At 39.3% G+C, this 23641-nt stretch overlaps 1 protein-coding gene and 1 long non-coding RNA gene across 3 annotated transcripts; one reads left to right on the top strand and one right to left on the bottom strand.

The window, feature by feature from the left end:
• Nucleotides 1-61: 61 nt before the first annotated feature.
• Nucleotides 62-20770, bottom strand: ibtk (inhibitor of Bruton agammaglobulinemia tyrosine kinase). 2 transcript variants are annotated; one of them, XM_053235098.1, is made up of 28 exons: nucleotides 20460-20770; nucleotides 16301-17219; nucleotides 15049-15145; nucleotides 14699-14823; nucleotides 12914-13024; nucleotides 12672-12839; nucleotides 12449-12566; nucleotides 11962-12142; nucleotides 11544-11667; nucleotides 11207-11369; nucleotides 10943-11084; nucleotides 9545-10162; nucleotides 8916-9002; nucleotides 8720-8802; nucleotides 6670-6707; nucleotides 6458-6554; nucleotides 6265-6366; nucleotides 5090-5207; nucleotides 4765-4825; nucleotides 4571-4686; nucleotides 4354-4490; nucleotides 4057-4196; nucleotides 3831-3946; nucleotides 3337-3432; nucleotides 3047-3199; nucleotides 2760-2954; nucleotides 1508-1640; nucleotides 62-740 (listed from the first exon to the last, which is right to left on the bottom strand). In XM_053235098.1, the coding sequence occupies exons 2-28, from the start codon at nucleotides 16622-16624 to the stop codon at nucleotides 609-611; spliced, it is 3975 nt and encodes a 1324-aa protein (XP_053091073.1). In that variant the 5' UTR covers nucleotides 16625-17219; nucleotides 20460-20770; the 3' UTR covers nucleotides 62-608. The 2 variants fall into 2 exon arrangements, with proteins under 2 accessions (XP_053091073.1, XP_034159096.2); XM_034303205.2 differs by having other exon boundaries at nucleotides 11192-11369; nucleotides 20460-20768.
• Nucleotides 20672-23167, top strand: LOC117596928 (uncharacterized). Its single transcript, XR_004577911.2, has 3 exons — nucleotides 20672-20780; nucleotides 22612-22721; nucleotides 22938-23167. It is a non-coding gene; the product is annotated as an uncharacterized LOC117596928 (long non-coding RNA).
• Nucleotides 23168-23641: the final 474 nt, after the last annotated feature.

Genomic DNA, 23641 nt, shown 5'->3' with positions numbered 1-23641 from the left:
AAAAAAACCCTCATATAATTAGCAAATGTAAATGATGTCTACTGAATTTCATAAAGGAAACTATTGGTGCATGAATTCTTTATTTCTTGCATGCCACTTCAAGAATAAACTTCCCCATAATGATCACTGCAAAAAAACCCCAAAGACAAAGACTCTAGAAAGGCTTCAGTTAACATTTACTCTGTCTGTAACAACCTTGGATTTCAAGTGCAGTGTCCATTTCTGCTAACTGCTGTAAGTCATAAGCAAGAAAACAACAACAAAAAAAACACCTCATTTCTACTAACCAAATAGTAAACTGCGACATACGGAGGGGACTATATGGGGGTGTAATTTTTCTTTCTCGAACTTCACAATCCAAATTTCCATGGCCGTGACTATTATGATTTTCAGTCCTTCTTCACTGTAAACCCCTTTTAAGATTCACTAAATAACAGCAAAAATATGAAGCCTTGAAAAATCCCTAACATGAAAGCAAAAGAAGGAGGAAATAATAATAAAAAAAAAAAATACCCTATGGATCCAGTTACACAGCCGAGGTATACTTTAACATTGACTGGAACACACAAAGGTATATAGCCGACAATTAAGAGATAGTTGTAGGTGTGCTAATTTGAATGTTTGTTCCAGGTAGGAGCAGCGATAGGGCCTTGGGGGGATCTCTCCACTGTGATGAGCTCATCAGGGTTGTTGAAAGCTCTGTAGTGAACCAGCAAGTCCTGAATTGCTCGCTCCTCAATCTACAACAGAACACAGATAGAACAAAAGTGGTGAGGGAGAAAAGCATCTTACAGATGCTTCCTCACACATTTCATTGTAATGACACCAGGACCTAGACTCAGTTTTCTCTGAATTTCAGTTTTCTCTCTATTTAGTAGAGTTAGCACACACAAAGTAGCCAGCTAATCTTATTTATTTATTTATTTATTAATGTATACAGTTGCCAACTGTGGCCCATCTGTTGCTACAGACAAGTTCTCAACTCTACTCTGCTTTATCCAGCAACAAAGCAGGGCCACCACTGGATCACTGCCTACCGGATATTAATTATGTGGTAGCACAGCAGTGACACTGACAGGGTAGTGGCACGGGTGTACCAGGCATAGCAGTGATGCTGGGGTTTTTATACACCTCAGTCTCACTACTGGGTTGGAAATCCACCAACTAAAAGTGTGCCAGCAGTCCTGTGGTCAGAAAATAACACTGGTGATTAACAAATTGCCCATAGAAAAAATGAGTTATAGGATTTAACTGTACATTTATAATGTGGACGACCAAGATACATGTGTCTAATAAAGTGGCCTTTAAATATACACACTGTTAAAAAAAAACCCTAGCAATGAAGCTACATCTAATACACTTGCACCAGTGTCACACATACTACCACGTCAGTGTCACTGTTGTCCTGGGAAATCACACAAAAATAACATCTGCTCCTCCAGGCAGTTCTGGCTGACTCATCCTAACTTCCCAGCATAACGTGCAGTTACACCTTTCAAACAGTTACCTGTATCAATGCCAGTGGCTTCTCTCGACTGCGGATGAGTGCAGCTTCCTGCTGCTTCTCCTCTTCAACGATGGATGCAAAAGTGACTGCAATAGCAGCCGGTGGGCTGCTTACCTGTCCAAGCACCCATGGCCTAATTAAAAAGGGAGTGTTATCATTTAGTTTACCATTTACCAGGAAAAAATAATAATTAAATAAATACACTGACACAACCTTTAAGATGACAAGCTGTTTACACGTGCGCACACACTCAAATGAGCATGAAAGCAACAGAAGGATAGGAAAGGAAGGGGGAAATGTTGCAAATATTGGACTCTATTAGAGATTTTCCAAACCAGACAATATTTGTTACTTTGAAGAAATAAGCTACAACATATCTGTAGAACTCAGATTGCCACTGCAAGTAAAACAGTGTTTAAAGTTTGAAAATTTTGAGTTAAAGCCCTTCAACTACAAGTTAAACAGTGCAGCTAGTCACCTATAACCAGCCCCTATGTGCTCTCCTTTGTGCCAGTCTTTGCCAAGGGTACATAAATACTCAATGTGCTGAGCAGAGTGGAAGATTGATGATGACTTAAAGTCTGACCTCATCAACGGAGATTACAGTCACAGGCAAAACATTCTAATAGGGAAAAGCAACCAGACTTGTGCTATAGCTACAGACTCTTAACTGCTTGTCACAGCAGGGAAGTGAAAGAGCAGGTTGCCAGAGCAGCTCATCTGTAAAATTATATTACATCACTACTGGCAGCATTCTAAAGAAATTTCCTTTGAGATTCTTAGTAACACTGTCTACAGAGGAAATGCAGAGTATTAGCTATCTCCACACAAAGATTCTAGCCCATGCAGATGGACCTCCAAGATGTATAAATAAGAGTGAAAATGGGCATGCAGGTGTCTGCTTAAAAAAATCCACACATTTATTGTCAATTAAATCAAAGCATAGTACAAAATTTCACTCTTGGCATTATAGAAACTCCCTTTGAATTGGTGAATTATGTCATAGCAAAGTGACAGCAGATAACCTACTGATGCTACTCGAGGCCTGGTAATGCAGAACGCAACCAAATTCATATGGAAATGTAAGAGTGCCACCTGGAGGAAATCAAGTGACTCTAAGGCAGGGATCATGACTCAGTACTGTGACCACAAGAGCTAGTTAACAAGTGATGCTTGATCGTAGGGATTCTTGTCCACCAAATGTACAAATGTTCTGTGTGTGCAGAGTTGAATGAAGTGCTGTCTCTCTCACCCTGCAGGTTTGCCAGCATTGCCAGGCTGGGCACACTTAAAGGTCACTCTTTTGGCACAAGTGGCCGTGCCAACAGTACTCGCTGGACTCCCGGCAGCCATGGCAGCAGTTGCTGATGATTTATCACGCTGCTCCTCCTCCATTAACAAATCGCGAAAAGACAGTGATGAAGGAGAAGTCTGCACCGCTGTTGCCCTGAGTATGCATAGATACAGTCCCACATTGTCTTACTGTGTCAGAGCTGATTGTAAAAGGAAAGATAAAGCACAAAGTTGGCAGATACACACCAGCCCTTTGCAGGCTTAACTGAAGTGACTCCAGGGGGAGATTTGGCAGATGCTCCATCAACACTGGCCTCTCTGGTAGCCATGGCTATCATCTTCCTCTGCTTCTGAGACAGTTTAGTGGGGATAACTGAAGGTTTACTGCTGTTTCCAGACCTATAAATCACACAAGAGAAGGAGGAGGAGATACTGTGAAAAATTTCAACTCAGTGAACTCAAAATGATAGAATCTTATAAACTGTTGACACTCATCGTGGTTTTAGCATGAATAGTACAGAAGTAGCAACCCTTACGAGCCAGGGCTTTTCGGAGTGGCTCCAAGGTTCAGAGAGTTGGCCTCCATCTCCATAATGGCCCTGAGATCCAGAACAGGTGCCGGGCGAGACGGACTGAACAGGTCAGAATCACAGTTCAATGAAAGATGGTTGGTAACAGATGTATTGCATTTATTTAGACAAACTATCTCAATACTTTACATTTTAGTTGTAGAAGTTAAGCTCTCGAACGATTCAGTGGGTTTCATTGTACTCTAAAATTAATGCTATTTCCTCTTCCTATGACTTTATAACAGTAACACAACTGCAAACTTGTTCACCATTTTCAAGGATGTACAACACAAAAGGATATGTTAAATAAACAAAATGCATCCCTTCTAGCATGCAAAGGTTGTAAAATACCTCACTATATGACAAATGTGTCCCACACTAACACTGAGTGACCCAAAGGTATATGGAAAAGAAATCATGCCCATCCTTGATAAGGTTTGATGGTAATAAATGGAACTCACCTTGCCTTAACTGTGGGGATGGGTTCAGGTGTGGAGCATTTAATAGGCAAAGATCCCTTCCTCCAGGTTGGCGTGCTGGGAGGAGTCTTCCAGCCAACATGGCCCGACTTTTCCTCCTAAACATGCAAATACTTTTTTTTTTTTTTTTTGGTTTCTCTAGTGAATAAATATCATAGTAAATTTCAATTACTGTATGGGTAAATATGTAAGGGTGTTGTAGCATTACTTGTACATAAGGTCTGTCCTGAAAGACTGGTGACTGAAGGTCTCGAGGGCTGCCCACTCCAACATAACTGCCCTCAGAATCAGATGTGATCAGCTCATGCAGAGATTCCACTGAACAAGCTTTCCGGGAGTCTACTAAACCTGGGAATGATTGAAAATTGAAAATTTATTCCCACACATACATATATGTCCATATATGTATGTGTGTATACCATGAAGTATTACTCTATGTAGTAAATATCATTGTTTGGTTTATGGATGCCTCAGTATTTGGTTTAATTGCTATATGCAGGCTCACCTACAGAGGGTGGGCTATGAATGACATCAGTGGGTGAACTCTGGATGATATCAGAGAGGTTGTACCCCCCTGAGCTATCCAAGCGGCGACGTGGTTTCTTCTTAGCCTTTACCTTGGGTTTCTTCAACAGACTATCACTGAACAAAAATCAAAGCATGGTCACAACACTGCATGACCAGGTCTGGTCTCACACCACAGTGAGTTGTGACAGACGTACTTGCAGGACTGCTCCTGTTCAAAGCTGGTGCTTGAATCCAGGCTCATGTCTTCATAGGCACTCAGATCAGGGGCACTGAGATAGGGAGTGATATGTCGTCTCTGCATTGCTGGAACCTGAGGAAATCAAAACGAAAAACAAGAGCTTAAGAACAGTCTAGGGCTTGAGAGTGGCCCTTGTTGATATAAACTCACCATTTTCCTATATGCTTCAGACAGCTCCAGTAACACGTCATCACTCAAGATCTCCAGGGCCCTGGGACAAATAAAAGTTTAATGTTCTTTTACAGTACAAGACAGGAAGCCTGTCTAAAATAAGCACTGGGTATGCCAAGTCTTGGCTTAGTCAAGGTTCATTCAACAAATCATTTTTACAACTAGTGGGTTAGAAAAACACATCTGAAAGCCACTACATGGTTGAAAATGTTTATTTCCTTCCAGTAATGTAATGGAAAGGGGAAAAAGAACATTTTGAGTTATTTTAACTGACTTAAAATTCACAGGATGAATAATTACTCACTTGGACTCCAGCAAGGCAGCCATGTTGAGACCAATAAACTGCAGACAGGAGAGTTTAAGCTGCTCAGCACTGTACATCACGGCAAACTCCAGCAGCTCTGCAGCATTCTTCAGAGTCACTGCACAGAGACATACAACACATACATCAGTTTCCTACATCTGTGCATCACTACTGTAAATGATGGGATGCACATTCAGCGTTCAGAATTTTTATGAAATCATTGTCCAGGTCTTGTATACAGGACAGCAATTGCTCCTGAAATAGTGATTTTCATCTGTTCACATTCACAACATTCAAGGTAAGAATGCAATTCCTAATACAAGCCATTTCTTGACTAGATATCACTAGTTTGACTAAAATGATAAAAGTAAAGTATACAGTCTTACTCACCCTTAGGGACCAGTGGCTGGTTATGTTTAAAATAATAGAGAATTTCAAGAATTACATTAAAACATTAATAATTTGACACCTAAAAAAGCCCATAAATACCAAAATCTGGTTGGTATTCTAACCATGTTAGCCTCTTGCTAGGTCAACCTTGCAATTTAGATCCTGTCGCATTGAGATTCACCAAGTAAGATAAATAAATATATGTAGACTGACTCTGGGAGGTGAATCTAGATCAGAGGTGTCAAATATGAGACCCACAGGGCTCGGTAACGGTTCTAATCCTGACCACCAAATGCATTTTGAACCCGTGTTCCAAATTAAAATATTCTTAAGGACGGTAAGTAGAATTTTTTTTTTTTTTAATTGCAGTCTGTTCATCTGGTTATCGTTTGTAGGTGAAAACCACCTGCTTTATATTGCGTAGCTCCCTCTTGTGCTGCCAAAACAGCTCTGAACCATTGAGGCATGGACTCCACAAGACCTCGGAAGGTGTGCTGTGGTATCAGGCACCAAGACGTTAGCAGGAGATCCTTTAAGTCATTGGACTAAGTGTATCGTGACCCATTACCTAAAATGAGTTTAATGTGTGCCATTTCAGCTGAGGAGAAAATGTTCTAAGATGTGCAATCACAGTGGCCTTAACAGCGCACTTTACATTTTCTCAGGACTTTATCAATTTCATCCCTAGAAGGCTAGCCTATAAATTTCTTTCTGGGATGCATGGAAATCCTGACATTATATACACACAAAAAGGCTTGAGAGGTAAGAAGACATTGCAGGCTCACAGTTTTCAGTGATTGCCACTTCACATATCTCCTTCAACCGAGTGATGAGCAGCTGATCAGCCACCACCAGGACACTGCACGCAAACTCCACACTCAGAGACTCTGCAGCATACACAGAGACATATAGCTCATTGTTATACATGTGACCAATACGATGGTTAAAATCAGTCCTTAAAGCAGTACAGGCTAATACCTCTGATAGTGGGAGACTCATCTGTATAGATGTACTCCAGAATGACCTGCAAGACCTTGGCACTAGTCGGCATCTCCAGTGCAGTACAGCTAGTAGACTGAAGGGGGCAGAAAAGATCCACATGATAATCCTAAAATCTGCTACAACTAACTGAAGTGAACCAGATGTACTTCTTAGTCAAACTTAGTCATCTGTCTTAACTGTTTTCATACCTCAATCCAGGGATTTCCCAACATACTGTTAAAATACTCTGCAAGACAAAGGAATTGCAAAACTTTAGATGCATTGAATAACACAAAGGTAATCTCTCATGGCTCTATGGACAAAGAAACATTGTTATACATTTGGGAGTTATTTTTTAGTACTTAATATGAGAGTAGCAAACAGGATGACTTTTGCTGAGCTACAATGTGTATAACAGACAATATTTCAGTAGAAGTACAACATGCACAAAACACATTTAACTCCACTGTCACACGCTGAGAACAGCTTATTCTTGTTACCTTGTCATTTTAATGTGTTACAGTAAATACTTTAATTGGACAGTCACAGATTTGGTCATTTTGGCTTTTAAATACATCATATTGCATTTGACCATGAGACAAGTGTAGAATGTCAACTGTAACCCGCTTAAACATCATCATAACTCTCTATAGACCCCCATTTCAAGAAACCAGACATAAATGGACAGTTATCTGCTCAGTTGTCTGTGTCTCGCTGCATGCCCTAGAGGGCCAGCAAAAGGTCTGCATTCATTCAAGATGTAGCATTTGCATCTGGTATTAGTTGTTGTAGTTGTTGAAACAAGTTGAAAAATCAGAATAAAACTGGATACAAAGCCTATGTTTAGTTGTGTGGAAATCAATTGTTTCATACAGTTAAAAAATAAAACTGTAATGTGGTGCTGAGCTTAGTAATAACCAGCAAAGACTTCCACGAAGAAGAAGATACAAAACACCTGCATGATCTCAGAGTGTTTACAACATGCAAACCAGAACAGAAAATCCAGGTTACAATTTGCTTAAAAAGGCCGTAGAGCTCTCAATTCTTGTGCACAAAAAAGTGAGGATTAGGTACCTCAGGTATCAAAGGGGAAGAGACTGAAGGGCCTGAAGGGAAAAAAGAAAAAGAAGAAAAGGAACAAAGAAGGCACAGCTCATGATCTAAATTTGAGTGTCAAGTATTTTTAGTAATGATGTGCCTGCCAATGGCAGAAAGACCAAGATGAATTCTGAACTGCACAAAAGACGCTTATCTGCTCAGATCCAGCCAACTGCGTCATATGTGAATGGATAGCCCTTCACCTGCAGCAGGGCAATGACTCAAAACATGCCACTAAAGCAACAGAGCAAAAAAAAGATTGAAGCTCATGACTTGACAGTCAAGTCACTCATCCATTCAAACCTGACTAAGCACGCATTTCACTTATTTTGCAAAAAGCTATGAAAAAAAGGAGGAATGAACATCACAATGGAAGCAGAGGTACCAACAATGCTAAACGAATCCTAGCAGGCAAAAAGAAAAAACAGTATTTTACCATTAAAAACATAGTATGCAAGAGTCCACATTCCCATCCTCTTATTCTCTACTGGCTCATGACACTGTGGCTCGTGATTTCACAAGTCAAAATTTACCTAAAGTCAGTGCAAAGTGAAAATAACTGCTACCAGAAGCAAATGACTGTTTCAGGTCCTGTGTCCTTTCTCCTTCAGTGAATTAGCTTTCCTGGTTACATTTCTCTGGGTTTGGTTTGATTGCTGCTTAAGTTGAGAGAAGCAGAAACACATAGTTCCAGGTGTCCCTTGCACTGCTGTAACAAGGGGTCAAAAATCATAAATCCTATGGCCAAACCATAAATGTTAGCACCTCTGTAAAGACACTATAGGGAACTTATGGTGTGGTTCACAGATTTGTGGCAGTCATAGATTGTAAAGGATATATGACAGTTTGTCCAATTACTTATAGGCTCATGAAAAAGGCTGTAATTTGTACACACTTCACCTGATCTGGACATACATACATACACGCATACATACTTTTCAATGAACACAGACTGTCTGCCCTTTAACCATATAGTTACTATTACATATTAAATCCAATTTGATTTAGACTGTCTGATTTCTTACAGACAGGGCCTTCTGTACACCTCCTTAAAACTTTGCATTTATATTATAGACATTTGCTTTCATACTTTCCCCTCATTTCTGCATGTAGATTGCATAGACGCAAGCAACTATAATAAATTAAGTCAGCATAGCTCACCTAGTCGGGCACACAGAATGCATTTGTGACAAGGGAACTCCTTCCCATCCTCAGACCTCAAGGTGACATCACAGAGGTAGGGGCTGTAATAGCAGAACATTATTTATTAACAGTAAATTAAACAAACAAACAAAAAAAACATACTACCTGAAAGTAATGATGAAAGAAAGACTACGTTTTACATGACATCGCTCACCATTTCTTTAAGTAGAATCTTGGTCTATTGCCAGTCTTTTTTTGCACCACACTGATTTGCCCATTTTCATACTTTACTCCATCAAGCCTAATGGAATGAATAGAAATATATGGAATAGAAATATAAATGCAAATTTAATTCAAAAATTCAAAATTATGCAGTATATTTTCCAAAATGCAGTATATTTTCTGAATAGTAGTATATCTTTGGCACTTTTATTACGTGTAGCGTTTATAGAGTCTATAAAACAGCATGTCAGAGACTACTATTGGTATTGCCTAGTTAGTTTTTTGTAGGTCAGTGTATATGGTTTCTTGAGATGGAATCCTTGTCAGTTTTTATTTTAATCACTCTGTCTCATCACTGCTGCTACTATAATGCTTTCACTAGTTTCACTAGTGTAGTTATGGTATATTCAATGATATGTTTGTCCCAAATTAATAATAGCATACCTTTCTATAATCTTCCTGAATGCCTACTGTAAAAACACTAATAAAATCCACATGTTGCAATTTTGTATTTTATGCAATTATGCAAAAAATACAAAGTAATACTTTGGACCTGCTTTATGGCAAGGAAACCTGCTTCTTACAGAAAATACAGTAAATTCAAAGATTTAGAAATCCCACCTTGCAGATAGACTACCCAAGCCCAGTTTCTTGGCCACTCCTTGCAGCATCTTTACAGGATTGTGGCTAGGGTCATTAGCATTGCCGCTCTTGTCCTTCTTCCCAGATTTGGCACTTTTGCTCTTTGGCTTTTCTCCCTGGCAGGGAACTGAGGCAGGCAGGGATCGGTAGATCTCCAGAGCAGAGCGTCCACTGACGTTCAGCTCCTCCAGACTGCAGATTAGCTGCTGCTGCTCCTGCTCGGGGCCATGGCTGAGGCGTGAGATTGTTGGCCTTGCTCCGTGTACCAGCATCTCACACGAGTCTGTATAGATGAAGTGCAGTACCTGCTCTAGTATATCAGGCGAGATCTTTTCCAGCACCAGAAGGTCACAGCCCACAGCGTCCACACTTCTCCTCACCTCCCCATCCACCTCGTCTCCCTGGCCGGCCTCTGGCAGGAGCTGCTTGCGGAAAAATTCAGAACGCATAGACAGGATGTACTTGTGAGCTGGAAAGACACGATCACCGGCCTGAAGGGTCACATCATGAATGCTGTCTGTCTCATCGGCTTCAGCCAGGAGCTGCTGGAAGTGCTGGGTGAACAAGGAGGCTGAAACAGTGGGCACTTCATACATGCTACAGAGAGGGAAAAAAAAAAAACTCCTTTTACCTTTAAAATACACATTAATATGCTGCAAGGTAAAACTGTATGTCCCGTATAACCCATGCTGCAGTATGTATTTGACCATAACACGTTAAGGAGGGATGTATAATTATATAGAAATCACAGTAATAGTGACTTAACTTTTCAAACTGATATTTGATGCCACAATTATTGCATTTTGGTTAAACAGCATATTTAGGTGATGCTAGGTTATTGCATTAAAAAGTCTGCAAAACTCAAGTTGTAAAAGCAACATAATGTCAATTGTAACACTTGCTCAGCTGATGTACTGCATGGCCAGAGCAAAGTAAGAAGTTTCAATACCACAAATTTAATAACACACTTGAATTTATAGCTCTGGACAATCTGATATTCTCTGTTCTGGAAGACACAAAGTTTTATTGGTTGATTCACTCTGATTACATCAGGTCTTTGCTATTTTATAAGTATCCCTAGAGGAACCTGAGATAGCAGGAACCTATATGTTCTTTGCCATCAATGTTTCACCACCAACATTTTAAAGTCTGGTGTGTTTTTACTCAGTTTGACAGTTTAACAGCTGAGTGTATAAGCAAAAAATTTAAATTAAATAAGGATAATTACATAAGGATATAAGCCACAGCATAATCAAGCATAATAAAATGTGGTATTAAAACAGAATTTAATGTGGAAAATCCCTAAAGATACTATTCCTGTAATATTCAAGTAATGTAAAATGAGTATGAATGTGTATCCTTTTTAGATTCATGTACCTGGTTTTGGGATCAGACTGGAGCACCCCAAAGTTACGGCCCTTAGAGTCCATGGTAATGCTGACAGCTCGATGGATGTAGGGTAGCCTTTCCAGTCGAATGCGCTCGTACACACTTCCACTCTCGGAATGACTGCACACCTCTGCCAACAGACAAATTCCAACATTCATACTGACATCAAATCATTTCACAGGCCATGTCATGTCATACTTGTAAGAAGTACAAATTTAGTGCCTTTTCAGGTTTTACCTTTTTTATCCATACCCTTTTTGTATTCACCAAGCCACTGGCCACTAAAGCCCTCTCCATCCTGCGTGATGAACATCATTTTGCTCTTGCCAATGGCGATGTCGGACATGAAGACCTGTCGCCCATAGGCCCACCTACACTGTCTCAACGAAGTGCCCACAGAGCGCCAGCAGAACACCTGAGAGAAAACAAGACCACAGAGAGATAGAGAGATAGAGGGGGAGAGAGAGAGAGAGAGAGAGAGAGAGAGAAAGGGAGAACATAATAACTTAAGTTTCTTATTTAAGCACACTTTCTAGTTCGTACAAAAAAAAAAAAAAAAAAAAAAAAAAAAAAAAAAAAAAACCCTCACCCTGCCAATCTCATCCAGGGCCAAGATGGAGATCTTCTCTCCCCCACTCTCGTTTAGGAGGTGCGGATCTACCCGATGGTCCAAAGTGCCTCCAGTTACAAGAACCTTCTTGATGTTCAGCTGCCTAAAGGAAAACAAATCTTAGTACCTACAAAGGAGTAATGTTTGACTGAAAAAAATGAATTATGACTAATTAATTTCATCATAATATCAAGTTTAATAATTATCTGTCAAAACCAACAAGACTAGCTGAACATTACGATGGGGATATGATGCCACTGCCTGACCACAACTGTCCAGATTTATTACATCAGTTCACTAACCACATTGCTGATGTATTAGTGAGACATACACCTGTCAGGCTTGAGGTCTCTAGTCCAAGGAGACAGAGGCCTCGAAGCATTGCTAAATTACTCACTTGGAGGCCAACTTCTTGCACTGGTAGTCAGCGAGCAAATAGATATCCCCTTTCTCTGTCAAACACACAGTAGCCCCATTACTGGCTGCAGCCATGGCGATGGTGACATCCTTGTGGTGTAGAGCAGACACTTGCCGGGGGACAGTCACACACTTCTCTCCATTTGGGTCCAGCAGATAGCCTGTGTGTGTGTGCACACAAATTCAGACCAGAGCACATTACATGGGGAACAGCCTACTGAATCACAGGCTCTATTGTATTGTATTTCAAATATACAATTATATTCAGTAAGAATATTGTAGCAATTAACTTAATGCTTAATTTTGCTAAATATTTGAAAAAGTATTACAACTTTTTACACTAAATTTGAAGACTTACTGAAAAATATACAGTGTGTTGCAAAGGTTAAACATTTTGGGTCTTGCCATGGTCTTACATCATACAAATACACAATTACTGTGTGTCATTTCTCTCATTTGTTTCCTACCCAGCTGTCCTCCGTTCAGTCCCACAGTGTAGACTGCATCTCTCGTCCACAGAACAGTGTGGAACCTTCCAGCAGCAACACCAACCACATTCTTCCCTTTCAAACACTTAGACGTCACCTGCATCCAAAAATAAATGAAAGCTCAGACATGGACATTCATCATCCTTGCAAACTATATTCTGGCACAAGGCTAACCACAGAAACAGGTATGCAGTTTGCTCACCTGTTTGGGCACTTGGCTGGAAGCAGGAGGCGTCACGCCCAGCTGGTGGTATGTGTTGAGACCAAAAGTGTAAACATAACCCTCCTCAGTCAGAACCACTGTGTGATCTCTGGCTGCAGCGACCTGTGAGCAGTGATGGGAGACCAGCCCCTCCACTATACGGGGAACCTAAAACAGAAACGCGGTTAAAAAAACGAAGGGAATAACAATAAAGTACAGACAATTAAGCAAACAAGTCCCACCAAATATGTCTGTTCATCTCCATGTCCAAGACGTCCTCCCTGTCCATGACCACAAGTGTAAACTTTACCCTTCTGAGAAAGAAAGACAGAGTGGAACTTGCACACAACCACCTGGGAAAACACAAACACACAAGTTACACATTAAAAAGCAACAGAATAATATAAATCGGTTACGTGAACAATTATATACATGCCACAACCTGAAAAACAATGTGAATGTTGCACTATTACAGTGCTGGAGTGTTTAGTTTTAGGAAGAGCCCATAACCCCTTAAGTGGGATCTAGACAGATACTTTGCAGAGTACTATGCTCCAGCTGTGGTCTATTCAATATGTATGCATGTTAGACTTTTCTTTCATGCCCATTTATTTCCATCTTCTGTCTGCTGCGGTTCAGAGTGCAGTGGAGAAGGGGAACCAAAGCCAACCTCATCATTAATGCAAGATGCACTTCAAAGCCCAAACAAGGAATGAGATGTTCCGTAAAGCATCCTGTGCATGGGGAAAAAGTGCCCCTACACACATACAGTCTCTCATCACACATGCTGGGCTTATTGAGTTTGAGCATGTTAATCATGAATTAATATTTAACTCTATGCACCTGGAGAACAATGAGGTTGGTCACATGTATAGGGCACCTGAGGGCTGATGAAAGTTAAGGGAATATGATCCCCTACAGACTGAACATTATTAAATTAATGTCAACAGGAATGTCCTTGTCAGGGACTTGTGCCAACAGAAATTATTTGAAATGAACTGCATTCAGACATTTGCAGAACCACTTCATGCAGGATATTAAGAAACTAACAGGCAGTTTAACAGTAAGTAGGCATGTGTACAAATATTCCACCAACAGTTTCCTTATTAATCAGCACCCAGTGATCATAAGACTAGTATTCCCACACATGATAATAATAATTGGACTTTTAAACATGTTGAGTTATACAATATCCTACGGTAATACAACATTTATTGACCAAGCCCAGATGAAATAGGAAAGCTTCTGTTCAGCTGAGCTGCTTGAAAGGGCTTGGGGAGACTAGGAAACTGTGCGATGTCGCAGTAAGCTGATGTGGATAGTCTTTACAAAAAGCATCCTATTGTCTTACGCCTAGGTTATGTGAACCACACTGCAGCCAGCATAATAGGATGTGAGAATGTACAGCATTCTTTAAACCAAGTGATCAATGAGAACCACAAAACAAGGAGGAGGCTGTTTGCAGCCAATGATTAATCTGTGAAAAAGTTTAAAGCACAATTATCCCCATGTTCTACACATAACTGGCACCATCTTTATGGCTTTTAAACAACACAAGGGTGGCCAACCTGAGCATGCACGACAGTATCAGCGAACAAGGTGACTGCATGGACACAAAGGTTTTCACGAGTGTGGAGCAGTGAAGCGTGCGTCGTGTGTGAGATGTCTTCAGTACTCCTGAAAGTGCTTCCTCTTGTACACCAAAGTCTACATGTTGCTTGCAAGTCAAGTTAAGGCAAGTAAGGTACGTGTGTGAAAACATCATGGCTGTTGAAGTCATGTCAACACTACCAAATAATTGCACCGCTCGTTTTTACGTACAACAGATGCAGATTTGTTTGTACATCATTTTCCTCATTTCTATGCAACTTTAAACAACTGTACTTAATGGAGCAATGTCAGTGAAGTCTAAAAGTAAATGCTCGGTCCTTTATAATTGAATCAAGATCCTGATTTTGCTAAAGAGGAAATTAAAGGACTTAGCAAGGATTTAAAATGTCATCTTCATGAGCTTGTTCAAAAATTACCTGCTTAATATAAACCCCAGTTCTGGCAAACAGATCCACAATCTCAGGATTGTGTCTACTCTCCTGGTTTCCATGTCCAAGGCTGAAGTTGGTATTGTTACCCCAGGTGTACACTTCAGTGGGATCTGGTGGAGGAGAGCAGAGAAGCTTACCCAAATCTTTAACGTTACACGATACAATGTATGATGTATTAACATTATGGAGTGATGCATTACTGAATTAATTATGATTGTATCATTATTGCAATTATTTTATACGATTACGTGCACGTAAATTCTTTTTATAATAATAGATGCCAGAATGGTGTACAATCAGTGAACTTTTGCTGTATATGATTTAATTATAATTACCACTGCTCTGAAACACAACGTGAGCTGGGCGGTCCTTCATAGTTAGGTCCAGAACAGAGAGTCCCTCCTTATCCGGAATAGAGAGTGAACCGCCACGCTGCATGCCAAAGATACAATATGCAGTGATTATTAGCTTGTGATTTATACCACAGCGCTGTTAAATTCTCAAATCTGATTGGTCAGAAGGAGTTGATTAATTTTCTATAACAGTACAGCTATGACATTGGTACAGCTCTGACTGGGTGCAAGGCAAATCACAAATTCATATTATTATATTAATATTTATTAATGTATATTAATGTTATATTATATTAATGTTCAACTATATTAATGCTTATATTAACTTGTTCTAATGTGTTTCTATAGTAACAGCTAATTCACAGAGATTTGTAAGTCTAGTAATAAAGAGTCTAGCAAAGAAAATGTATAATGAGTCATAGAGTGAAGCTTTCTGTAAGAAGACCTGCAATATTTAACAGTTATGGAAGGAGTCTCCAGTGCTAGCTGGTTCTCAAAGTCCATCACTGGAAAATCTAAAAACAGAGGATACTATTTTTTTTTTTTTTGGTGTTATTCACTTCAAGATGGAACGACTGTTTAAAGTCGATATAATGTAAGTGATAACAGGAACTAAGTTTTTCCGCCGACATTCCACAACATTAAATGTAACTATAAACAGATAAAAAAAATATGAGCTATCCTTGAATTAAAATAAATAAATAAATTATTGGCAAACTGCAGTGGTGTAAGAGGAATAAAAGCACTTTGGAACATGCTGTTATTGTAAAATAATCAACTTTCACTTCCTGTCAGGATGCCTCATACCACCCTGTCATTGATTATTTTTCTAGAACAGCATGACACATCGTGCTTTATTCCTTCCTTAACAGATTACTTTAGGGAGAAGTAGGGATGGGCAACATCACACCACCTTTTTTTAAATTCTCTACAGTTCTTTTTAATGATGTACAGTTTATCCTTGTGCTTAGTTTGCTGAAGCTTTATTTAAAAATGACTTGTTAATGTGAGTAACTAAGCCAATCAACGTTATAATTATATAACAATTTAAAATAATATGTTGTTACATATAAGGTCATCATCAGATCACCCACTCCTACTTTCTTGGAGTTTGGCATTAATGTGGGTACTTCACATGCAAAGCACAAACAATTTTGATGAACAGACATTTTGTTTAATTAATCAAATAAAATCCAGATAGTTCAGTTCCTCCCAAGTTCCAAACTAAGCTCACCTTGACGAGGGCCATGAGACAGTGAATTTGCCCATAGAAAGCACTGCGGTGCAGAGCCGTCCAGCCCGACTCCTTGTCCTTCAACAACAGGTCAGCACTCTTGCTGTCCAGAAGCCACTCGAGCAAGGCTCGTTTTCCCAGTGAAGCAGCGAGGTGGAGTGCTGTGCGGCCAAACTCATCCTTCAGAGTGGCAGCATTATGGCAGTAAGCTGACATGAAGGTCTTTAGCTGTCCTTCTGAGCCACCCGTCAGAGCAGCCACAATCACCTCCGCATGACGTGGCGAATGGCATTTTGGTGTGCATTCTGGGGTTACCAGACTCATCTTACTCCCTGTCCCACAACACCTTACTGCACTCTTTTCCCCCACTGAAGAAAAATCTCCTCTATTCTACCACAGTCTTACCTGCTATTAAGGCCCAATAACAATCAGTTATGCCAAAAGTCCTGAATGAAACTGCACTGAAAACCTGATTACAAAACTAAACTTGTCACACACTTGCAAGCACAAAACAAACACCAAAAAAAGTGCTCTGTCCAAACTTTGGGGTGCTAGAATTGTGCAAGTGTTGGGTTTCCACCGCACCCTAGCAACCCCAGGGTGAATGTCAACCTTGCCTCAGTCCACCATATCAACAATGTGACCCACACAACACAGTGCTGGAAGAAGCATCAGTGGCATCATTAACTGATAAATATTTGGCTATTTCTTTTCTGTACAAAATTTTACAAACATATATTCTCAGTTTTGCAAAAATACTTTCTTTGTAATAGTTCTCTAGTTTAGCTTAGTGTGCAAAAGGCAACAAATTCTGACACCACCAGAAAAGTCCATCGAACAGTCCATCCAGTTTGAGGGGAAAGACCCCTTCCCCCCAAAACACATTACCTTTTTAAACCTCCATAATTGTAAACGTTACCTGTGCAGGAAAAAAAAAAGGGACAGATTAGTGTTAGCTTTACCAGCATATTAATACTATGTAAGCTTTCCTCCATAATTTGCTGGTTTCCTACCACTGCTGTCAAACACGTTAATTTATTATTATAACACAAGTGCAATTTTTAAAAAATTCTCAGTTTTACCAACATTTAAAGTGTCTGAATGTCACACTTGTCACTTTATAAATAATCAATTTCAAACAAGAGGCTCTTCAACGTTATCTTGCTATCTTCAGTGCTAGTCCACACTCTGATGTTGGTACTGTTATCTTCTCCAGCTTATGTGATTTTATGTTTAAGTTTAAATTAACTGGTTAATAAACATGGGCGTGTTATCTGTATATTTAGCTCTCTAATTAGAGAGTCGCTCGATAAAGAAAAAAATAAAAATCAACGTCTCACGTAACATTACATCACCAGGTTGATGATCGTGGCGTTACTAATACTCCTTTGCAGAGTAGAGTAGTTACAGTTAGTAACTGTATCTCATCGAACAGTTACTCTAACGCTGACTGTTTAAAATATTTATTAAAATGCATTCTGTACCTTTTTTTTTTTTCCCCAATACTCAGAAACTGGACTGAACACACACACATACATATGACACACACAACTGAGCATCCTCCATCCTCTTTGCAATTTTTTTGCAAGTTTTTGCACATGCTTATGCTGCTACAATACTTATTATATTATACTGTACATAGGCTGCTACTCTTATGTTTACACTTATGTTTACACTATTTCAGCTACTTGTATTGTACTCTTTGCACTATTGTCACTATTGTCACTGGCCGGCGCTGCACTGGGACTTACTGCGCCCATTGTCTGTCCCAGTAGTCATTGTACTGTCTTGTACTGTCTTGTACTGTCTGCACATGTTTGCACTTGTGCACTTTATGTATAAATTATGTAGTCCCTTGTAGTTCTGTGTTGTTCTGTGTTTGTTTTATGTAGCACCTTGAAACGTTGTTTCGTTTCACTATGTACTTGTATATGGTTGAAATGACAAACTTCACTTCTTTTTTTTTTTTGCCTCAGCGTCTCCTTTCGTCACATCCACTCTCTTTTCCTTCTAATGACAACATGATGATTAATGAGAATGCAAGTGATTTTTTGGAAATGTTGCTCTCAATATCTTTTTCCTCGGATTGGATTAGTCTGACATGGAGAGCTGGAGAGTGTAATTATTACTGATGTATGTCTGGGATTTTAGTCCTGTCTGAATTCGTCATGTAATTTTTTTTCTTTACAGACTATCTGTTCACGCATCTGGAACATCTGTACAGGACCTTCTATAAAATGGCCGTTAGAAATAACCCCAGGTAATATCCATCCCATCTGAACTGACATGGTGCTAACGATTCGGTTATATCCTTTGCGGAAATGTTTTTTAATCCTTTTTCTTCAGTATAATGACATTCCCTGAAGCACTCTTTACGATATTCTCCTTCTGAAACCAAGTACTGAGCGAGTTAGAAATGCAGAACAATAAAATATAGGCTGAGACACTATTTAAAAGCGCTTGTCCTTTTAAACGATGCTTCCGGGGTGTTTTAGGTAAGTTATTATGATCTTAGCACGGGTTTGGTTTACCAACGGTTTATAGTCATGTGGCCTACTAATGATCAAGTGCAACTTGCGCAGGCGCTCCCTCTACAATGAGCACTTATAATAAAGGTCAAAGGAATCAGTTTGTACACATCAAATTTTTATTGTGATAACTATATGTACATCGTGAAGGCACTCCGTTCAGGCACTACTTTTTTGTGTTTATTTTATACATATACAAAGAAGTGCAACAAAAGATTTTGTCCAAAGATTTTGTCCATGTTAAAACTGTGACATTAATACTCATGACATTTTTTGACTAAGTTCTCACACCATGCTTTTTATTTTTGTCTTATTCACTTCTAAAAGGAACGAATTTTTAAAGCTGATATAATGTAAGTAATAACAGGAACTAAGTTTTTCCACAGACATTCCACAACATTAAATGTAACTAAGCAGATAAATTTATAAAAAATTATAATTTTTATAAAATTAAAAAAAATAATAATAAAAAAATCATTGGCAAACTGCAGTGGTGTAAAGAGGAATAAAAGCACTTTGGAACATGCTGTTATAGGAGAATAATCAACTTTCTCTTCATGTCAGGAAGCATCATACCACTCTGTTGATTATTTTTCTAGAACAGCATGGCACATTGTGCTTTATTCCTTCCTTAACATTTCATTCCTTTAGGTTATCGCACCATGAAAATTTCAGACAGCAACACCCAAGAGCAGTTTCAGTTTTAACTGAAGCTGAAAGAGTTGAATCATTTTCATTCTGGTGGTGTTAAAACAACTCACATAACTTCATGAAGTTTATCTATTTCATAAACCCACCACACTTCTTTCCTCAAGTTAAAGCATCTGACATTGTGTTTCAGGATATGATTGTGTAAGAAGTTATATCCCATGAGGTGAAATGAACTAACATGTAAGCAATAGAAGGTGTAGACATAATGGTTTAAACCTTCTGACCACACATAACTCAATATATTCCACAGAGAATAAGGAACACATGAAATACAGACTACTAGACACAAGTTATTTTCTATTGTAGACTTGCCAGCCAGAAGTTTTGCAATATCTAAATGCCCCTCTCTCTCTCTCTCTCTCTCTCTCTCTCTCTCTCTCTCTCTATGGGAACTTCTGAGTTTGATAATATTTAGCAAATAAGTCAGCTGCTATGAGCCAAAAAAACACACACCAGAAAGCAACACACCTTCAGAAACTACAAATTACATGCATCTTGCTAGCAAACCTACTTTTAGGTGTCAAATTTTAGCTGTACATTCTTACTTATTAATATCAACCAGCATTGTTGTTAGCAAACATTAACAGTTTGGCTTGCAACCTATCAGAGTAATAGCATATTTTAAGCTAACCAGCTTGTTCACTTGATTATTAGCAACATTAGCTCACTAGTTTGTTGACAAGCAGGTTTTGCTAATCTGGAACTGACCATGAGTGTGTGACTTATACATTTTGTATTTCATGCTCATGTTTTTTCCTTCTTTTTTTAATGAATCCAGGTAGCAACTCCGAAGTGCTGAAATAAAACTTGTGCAGAGTAGTTAGCTAGCGAGCTAAACCCAGCTTAGCTTACAAGATGTCACCAAACTCCTCACACAGACAAACCTGACTGCTGTTTCTGTTTCTGTTTCTTTTTCTCACCTGCCGCTAGATGAAACAGGAAGCAGTGTTTGAGCTGGACTCGGCATGAAAACCCTGGAGGCACATCTTCAATGAAATTGTCCTGCTTTTACTGATATTCTGCAGAGACTCAGCCAGGGCGAGCTAGCCAGGTACGACCCGGGAAGACGGCGAACGCTGATTGGCTCCCGGAATCATGTATCGTCAATTCCTATTGGTCGGTTCCACTTTGACAGCTCGCCATATGGCTATGAGCTGTTTAATAGCTCCTAGCCCTAGTATGGGGAATATATTCTATCGCGCTGATTAGATGAATTGAATATGGACATTTCCAGCTCCCAGGTAACACCTACGCCCTGCAGGAGGTTGATACGCACAGAAAGTCTCTCTCTAATCTCTCCTTCCATGTGTGTCTCACTGATAGCGCGCGCCGGTGCCCCCCATACGTCATCACTTGAAGGCCAGAGCGCACGGGGAGCCCTTCTGCTTTCAGGGTCAGAATGGTGCTTTATGGCCCAAGTGCACTGGAGTATACAAGGAATTTGATTCTTTTGCTGTGCTTATCGATATTACACATTACAATAAGATAATGCACACAAGGACAGAGACCAGTGGTTCCCAAAGTGGGGTCTGGGGAGCCAGCTGTTTTTGTGTTCCACAGTGGTGGAAATCACAACCTCTCATTATCAAAGCTGCTATAGGATTAGTTATTATAGGTATTAGACTGTTTGACTGGACACTTGAATGAAATTTGTTTCAATAACTCAATAATCTCAAATACAAATCATGTCAGCTTGGGTCTAATGTGTTCTCTGAGTGGAAAGGAATGAAAAAATCCTATGGTACCAATAAATAGGCAGTATACTACTGTACAAATTTAAATTAAAAATGAGACTGATGTTTAAAAAGTTGGATTAGGTTTGTAAAATAAATCTGTGCTGCAGGGGTCAGTGGAATTTCTTTTACAGTTAAAGGGGTCCCTGACTGCAAAACGTTTGAGAACCCCTGACATAGACAACACTGGTAATATAACATATGTTGGCTATGAACACAAGCGAATACTACTATTTCAAAAAAGAAGAATATTGCGGAGAATGCTGCACAGATTAAAAAAAAAAAAAAAAAAGCTTTTGCATCTTGAACATAAGCTGCAGATTATGCAAACTTACCAAAGCTTAACCTTAACCATATCATCTTACACATCACACTTACACAGTCTGAAGAGTATTTTCAGTGTGGCCTGTAGTTAGTCAATTTAAAACATTTGTTTTTTTTTCCAGTCAACTTTTTTCTATTTTTTTCCAGTCAATATTTATTCTCTCAGTAGGTGCCTTTGGAGTGACGCTGAAAGAAATTAGCACAATCATATAAAAAATATTATGTGCAATATATAAACTTCAATAATATAAAAGGGGTTAAAAATATGGCTGTTTTTTTGTCCCTCATACCATATGCACGGCTTGGGGTGGCCTTGGCACTTACATCATTCATGGCTCAAGCTGGGTGTAAATTGAGCCCACCTACAGGAGTGTTGACAGAGATGTACAGCAGTTACAGGGCTACACAATTGTTGAGCAGTAAAGCAAGAACGGAGCCAATATGTATAAAAGTAAAAAAAAAAATTCTAGGTAAGCGCTGGGAGTGAAAATGTGAAAAAAATTTCTGAGAAACACGTAGTGAGGAGAAGGAGTTAATCATAGGAGTACATCACAGGCATGAAATACGCCAGTTGCACAGCTGTCAATCGGGTAACCGAGCCCAGCTTCTGTAGTATGTTTCATTAGAAGTGCACAAGATGTCGGCTACATGCAAAGCTTATGCTTATACATCATGCTTATGATATTTCATAAGTCAAATAGACCTATAACAAACCCTCTTCCAGTTACAGCTTCCCTATATTTTTATGAAGTTCACCAGTATTTTCAAAACAAAATTCAGACACATTATTTCTCATGTTAAAAAAAACCTCAGTTGGACCTAAAGCTTAGTTGGCCAGCATACAGGGTGGATTTGACCATTTTTCCTTGTATCCAGAAGACCTATCAGTGTCCTAGATGTAGATCACAGCATTTAAAAAATCAAAAAGAAGCCCCAGACAGTTATTTCCATGTGTAACAATTGACTGTATTAAAACAAATACATAAAACTTATATCAATATTGGTTTTGCCACAGATGGGGTTGGACTCGCTGGCTGAAATGGTCCTTTAAGTGATCAATCACTCTAGCAGAGCATTTCCCAGGATAGGCTCTGGATCCACCGCAACCCTGACCAAGATAAAGCGGTTAGTGAAGAAGCTTGAATAATATTTCATCATGCTTTCTTAATGAATGTCCTTAATGGTTGTGCCAGGCCTGCCATGCATATTGCCTGGCACAGGACAAACCATTTAAGAAGGCCCTCTGTAACTGAACTGTAACTCTAATATAATGTGATATTCTATGTGTACACATATATTAACACTTTTTTCTTTTCTTTTTTTGTGCACTTGACTTATGAGATATCTTAGCAAACTTGCACAAACTAAAGTAGACTGACTGACGGCCAGAGATCCCCATATGAAGAAATGTCTGTAATGAGCCACAAAAGTTTCAGTGAGTGTGGAAGCTCGACAACTCGACAACTCAACAGACTGAACCATTTTACAAAATAAAGGAAACAGAAACTTACCTGATGAGTTGCAAACGATATATACTAGACTTTGACAGTCACTGTTTTATCAAACAGACATATTTCAGAAGTCCTATCCTGAATTAAATTGGACTACTAAACCCTCCTGGGCACCTCACCCTCCCCACAGCCCAGGACAGCTTCCCTGATTGTCCCCTGTGTCTCAGACATTATTGCATTTTTTTCTTAAAGTGTTGCTGGAGATATCTGAGTACTGAATACTATAATTTAAAAAAGCATAATGTCGTAATGAGCTCTGCATCAATTGCAATACATACATGTTTCGAGCTTGCTGTCTCAGTGCTACAACATTTCACTACTCTTCACAACAGTTTGAGATCCCTCTGAAACTCTATTCTTCTTAGGCTTAAATATTTGAGTACATTTCTAAAAATGATGTCTAAGAATTTTTTGAATCTTAGGACCATACTTTTACTTTGAGCGTCTTTATATATACCAGCCCTGATCTACTGACATTAGTCTGGCACTCAGGGTAAGTGAGCCAGAGTTAGAAATGAGTATGAGTCAGAATGC

The sequence above is a fragment of the Pangasianodon hypophthalmus genome, chromosome 1 (assembly GCF_027358585.1).
Source record: "Pangasianodon hypophthalmus isolate fPanHyp1 chromosome 1, fPanHyp1.pri, whole genome shotgun sequence".
Taxonomy (NCBI): Eukaryota; Metazoa; Chordata; class Actinopteri; order Siluriformes; family Pangasiidae; genus Pangasianodon; species Pangasianodon hypophthalmus.
Note: the sequence above shows the minus strand (reverse complement) of the source record. Positions and strands in the feature narration are given on the sequence as shown.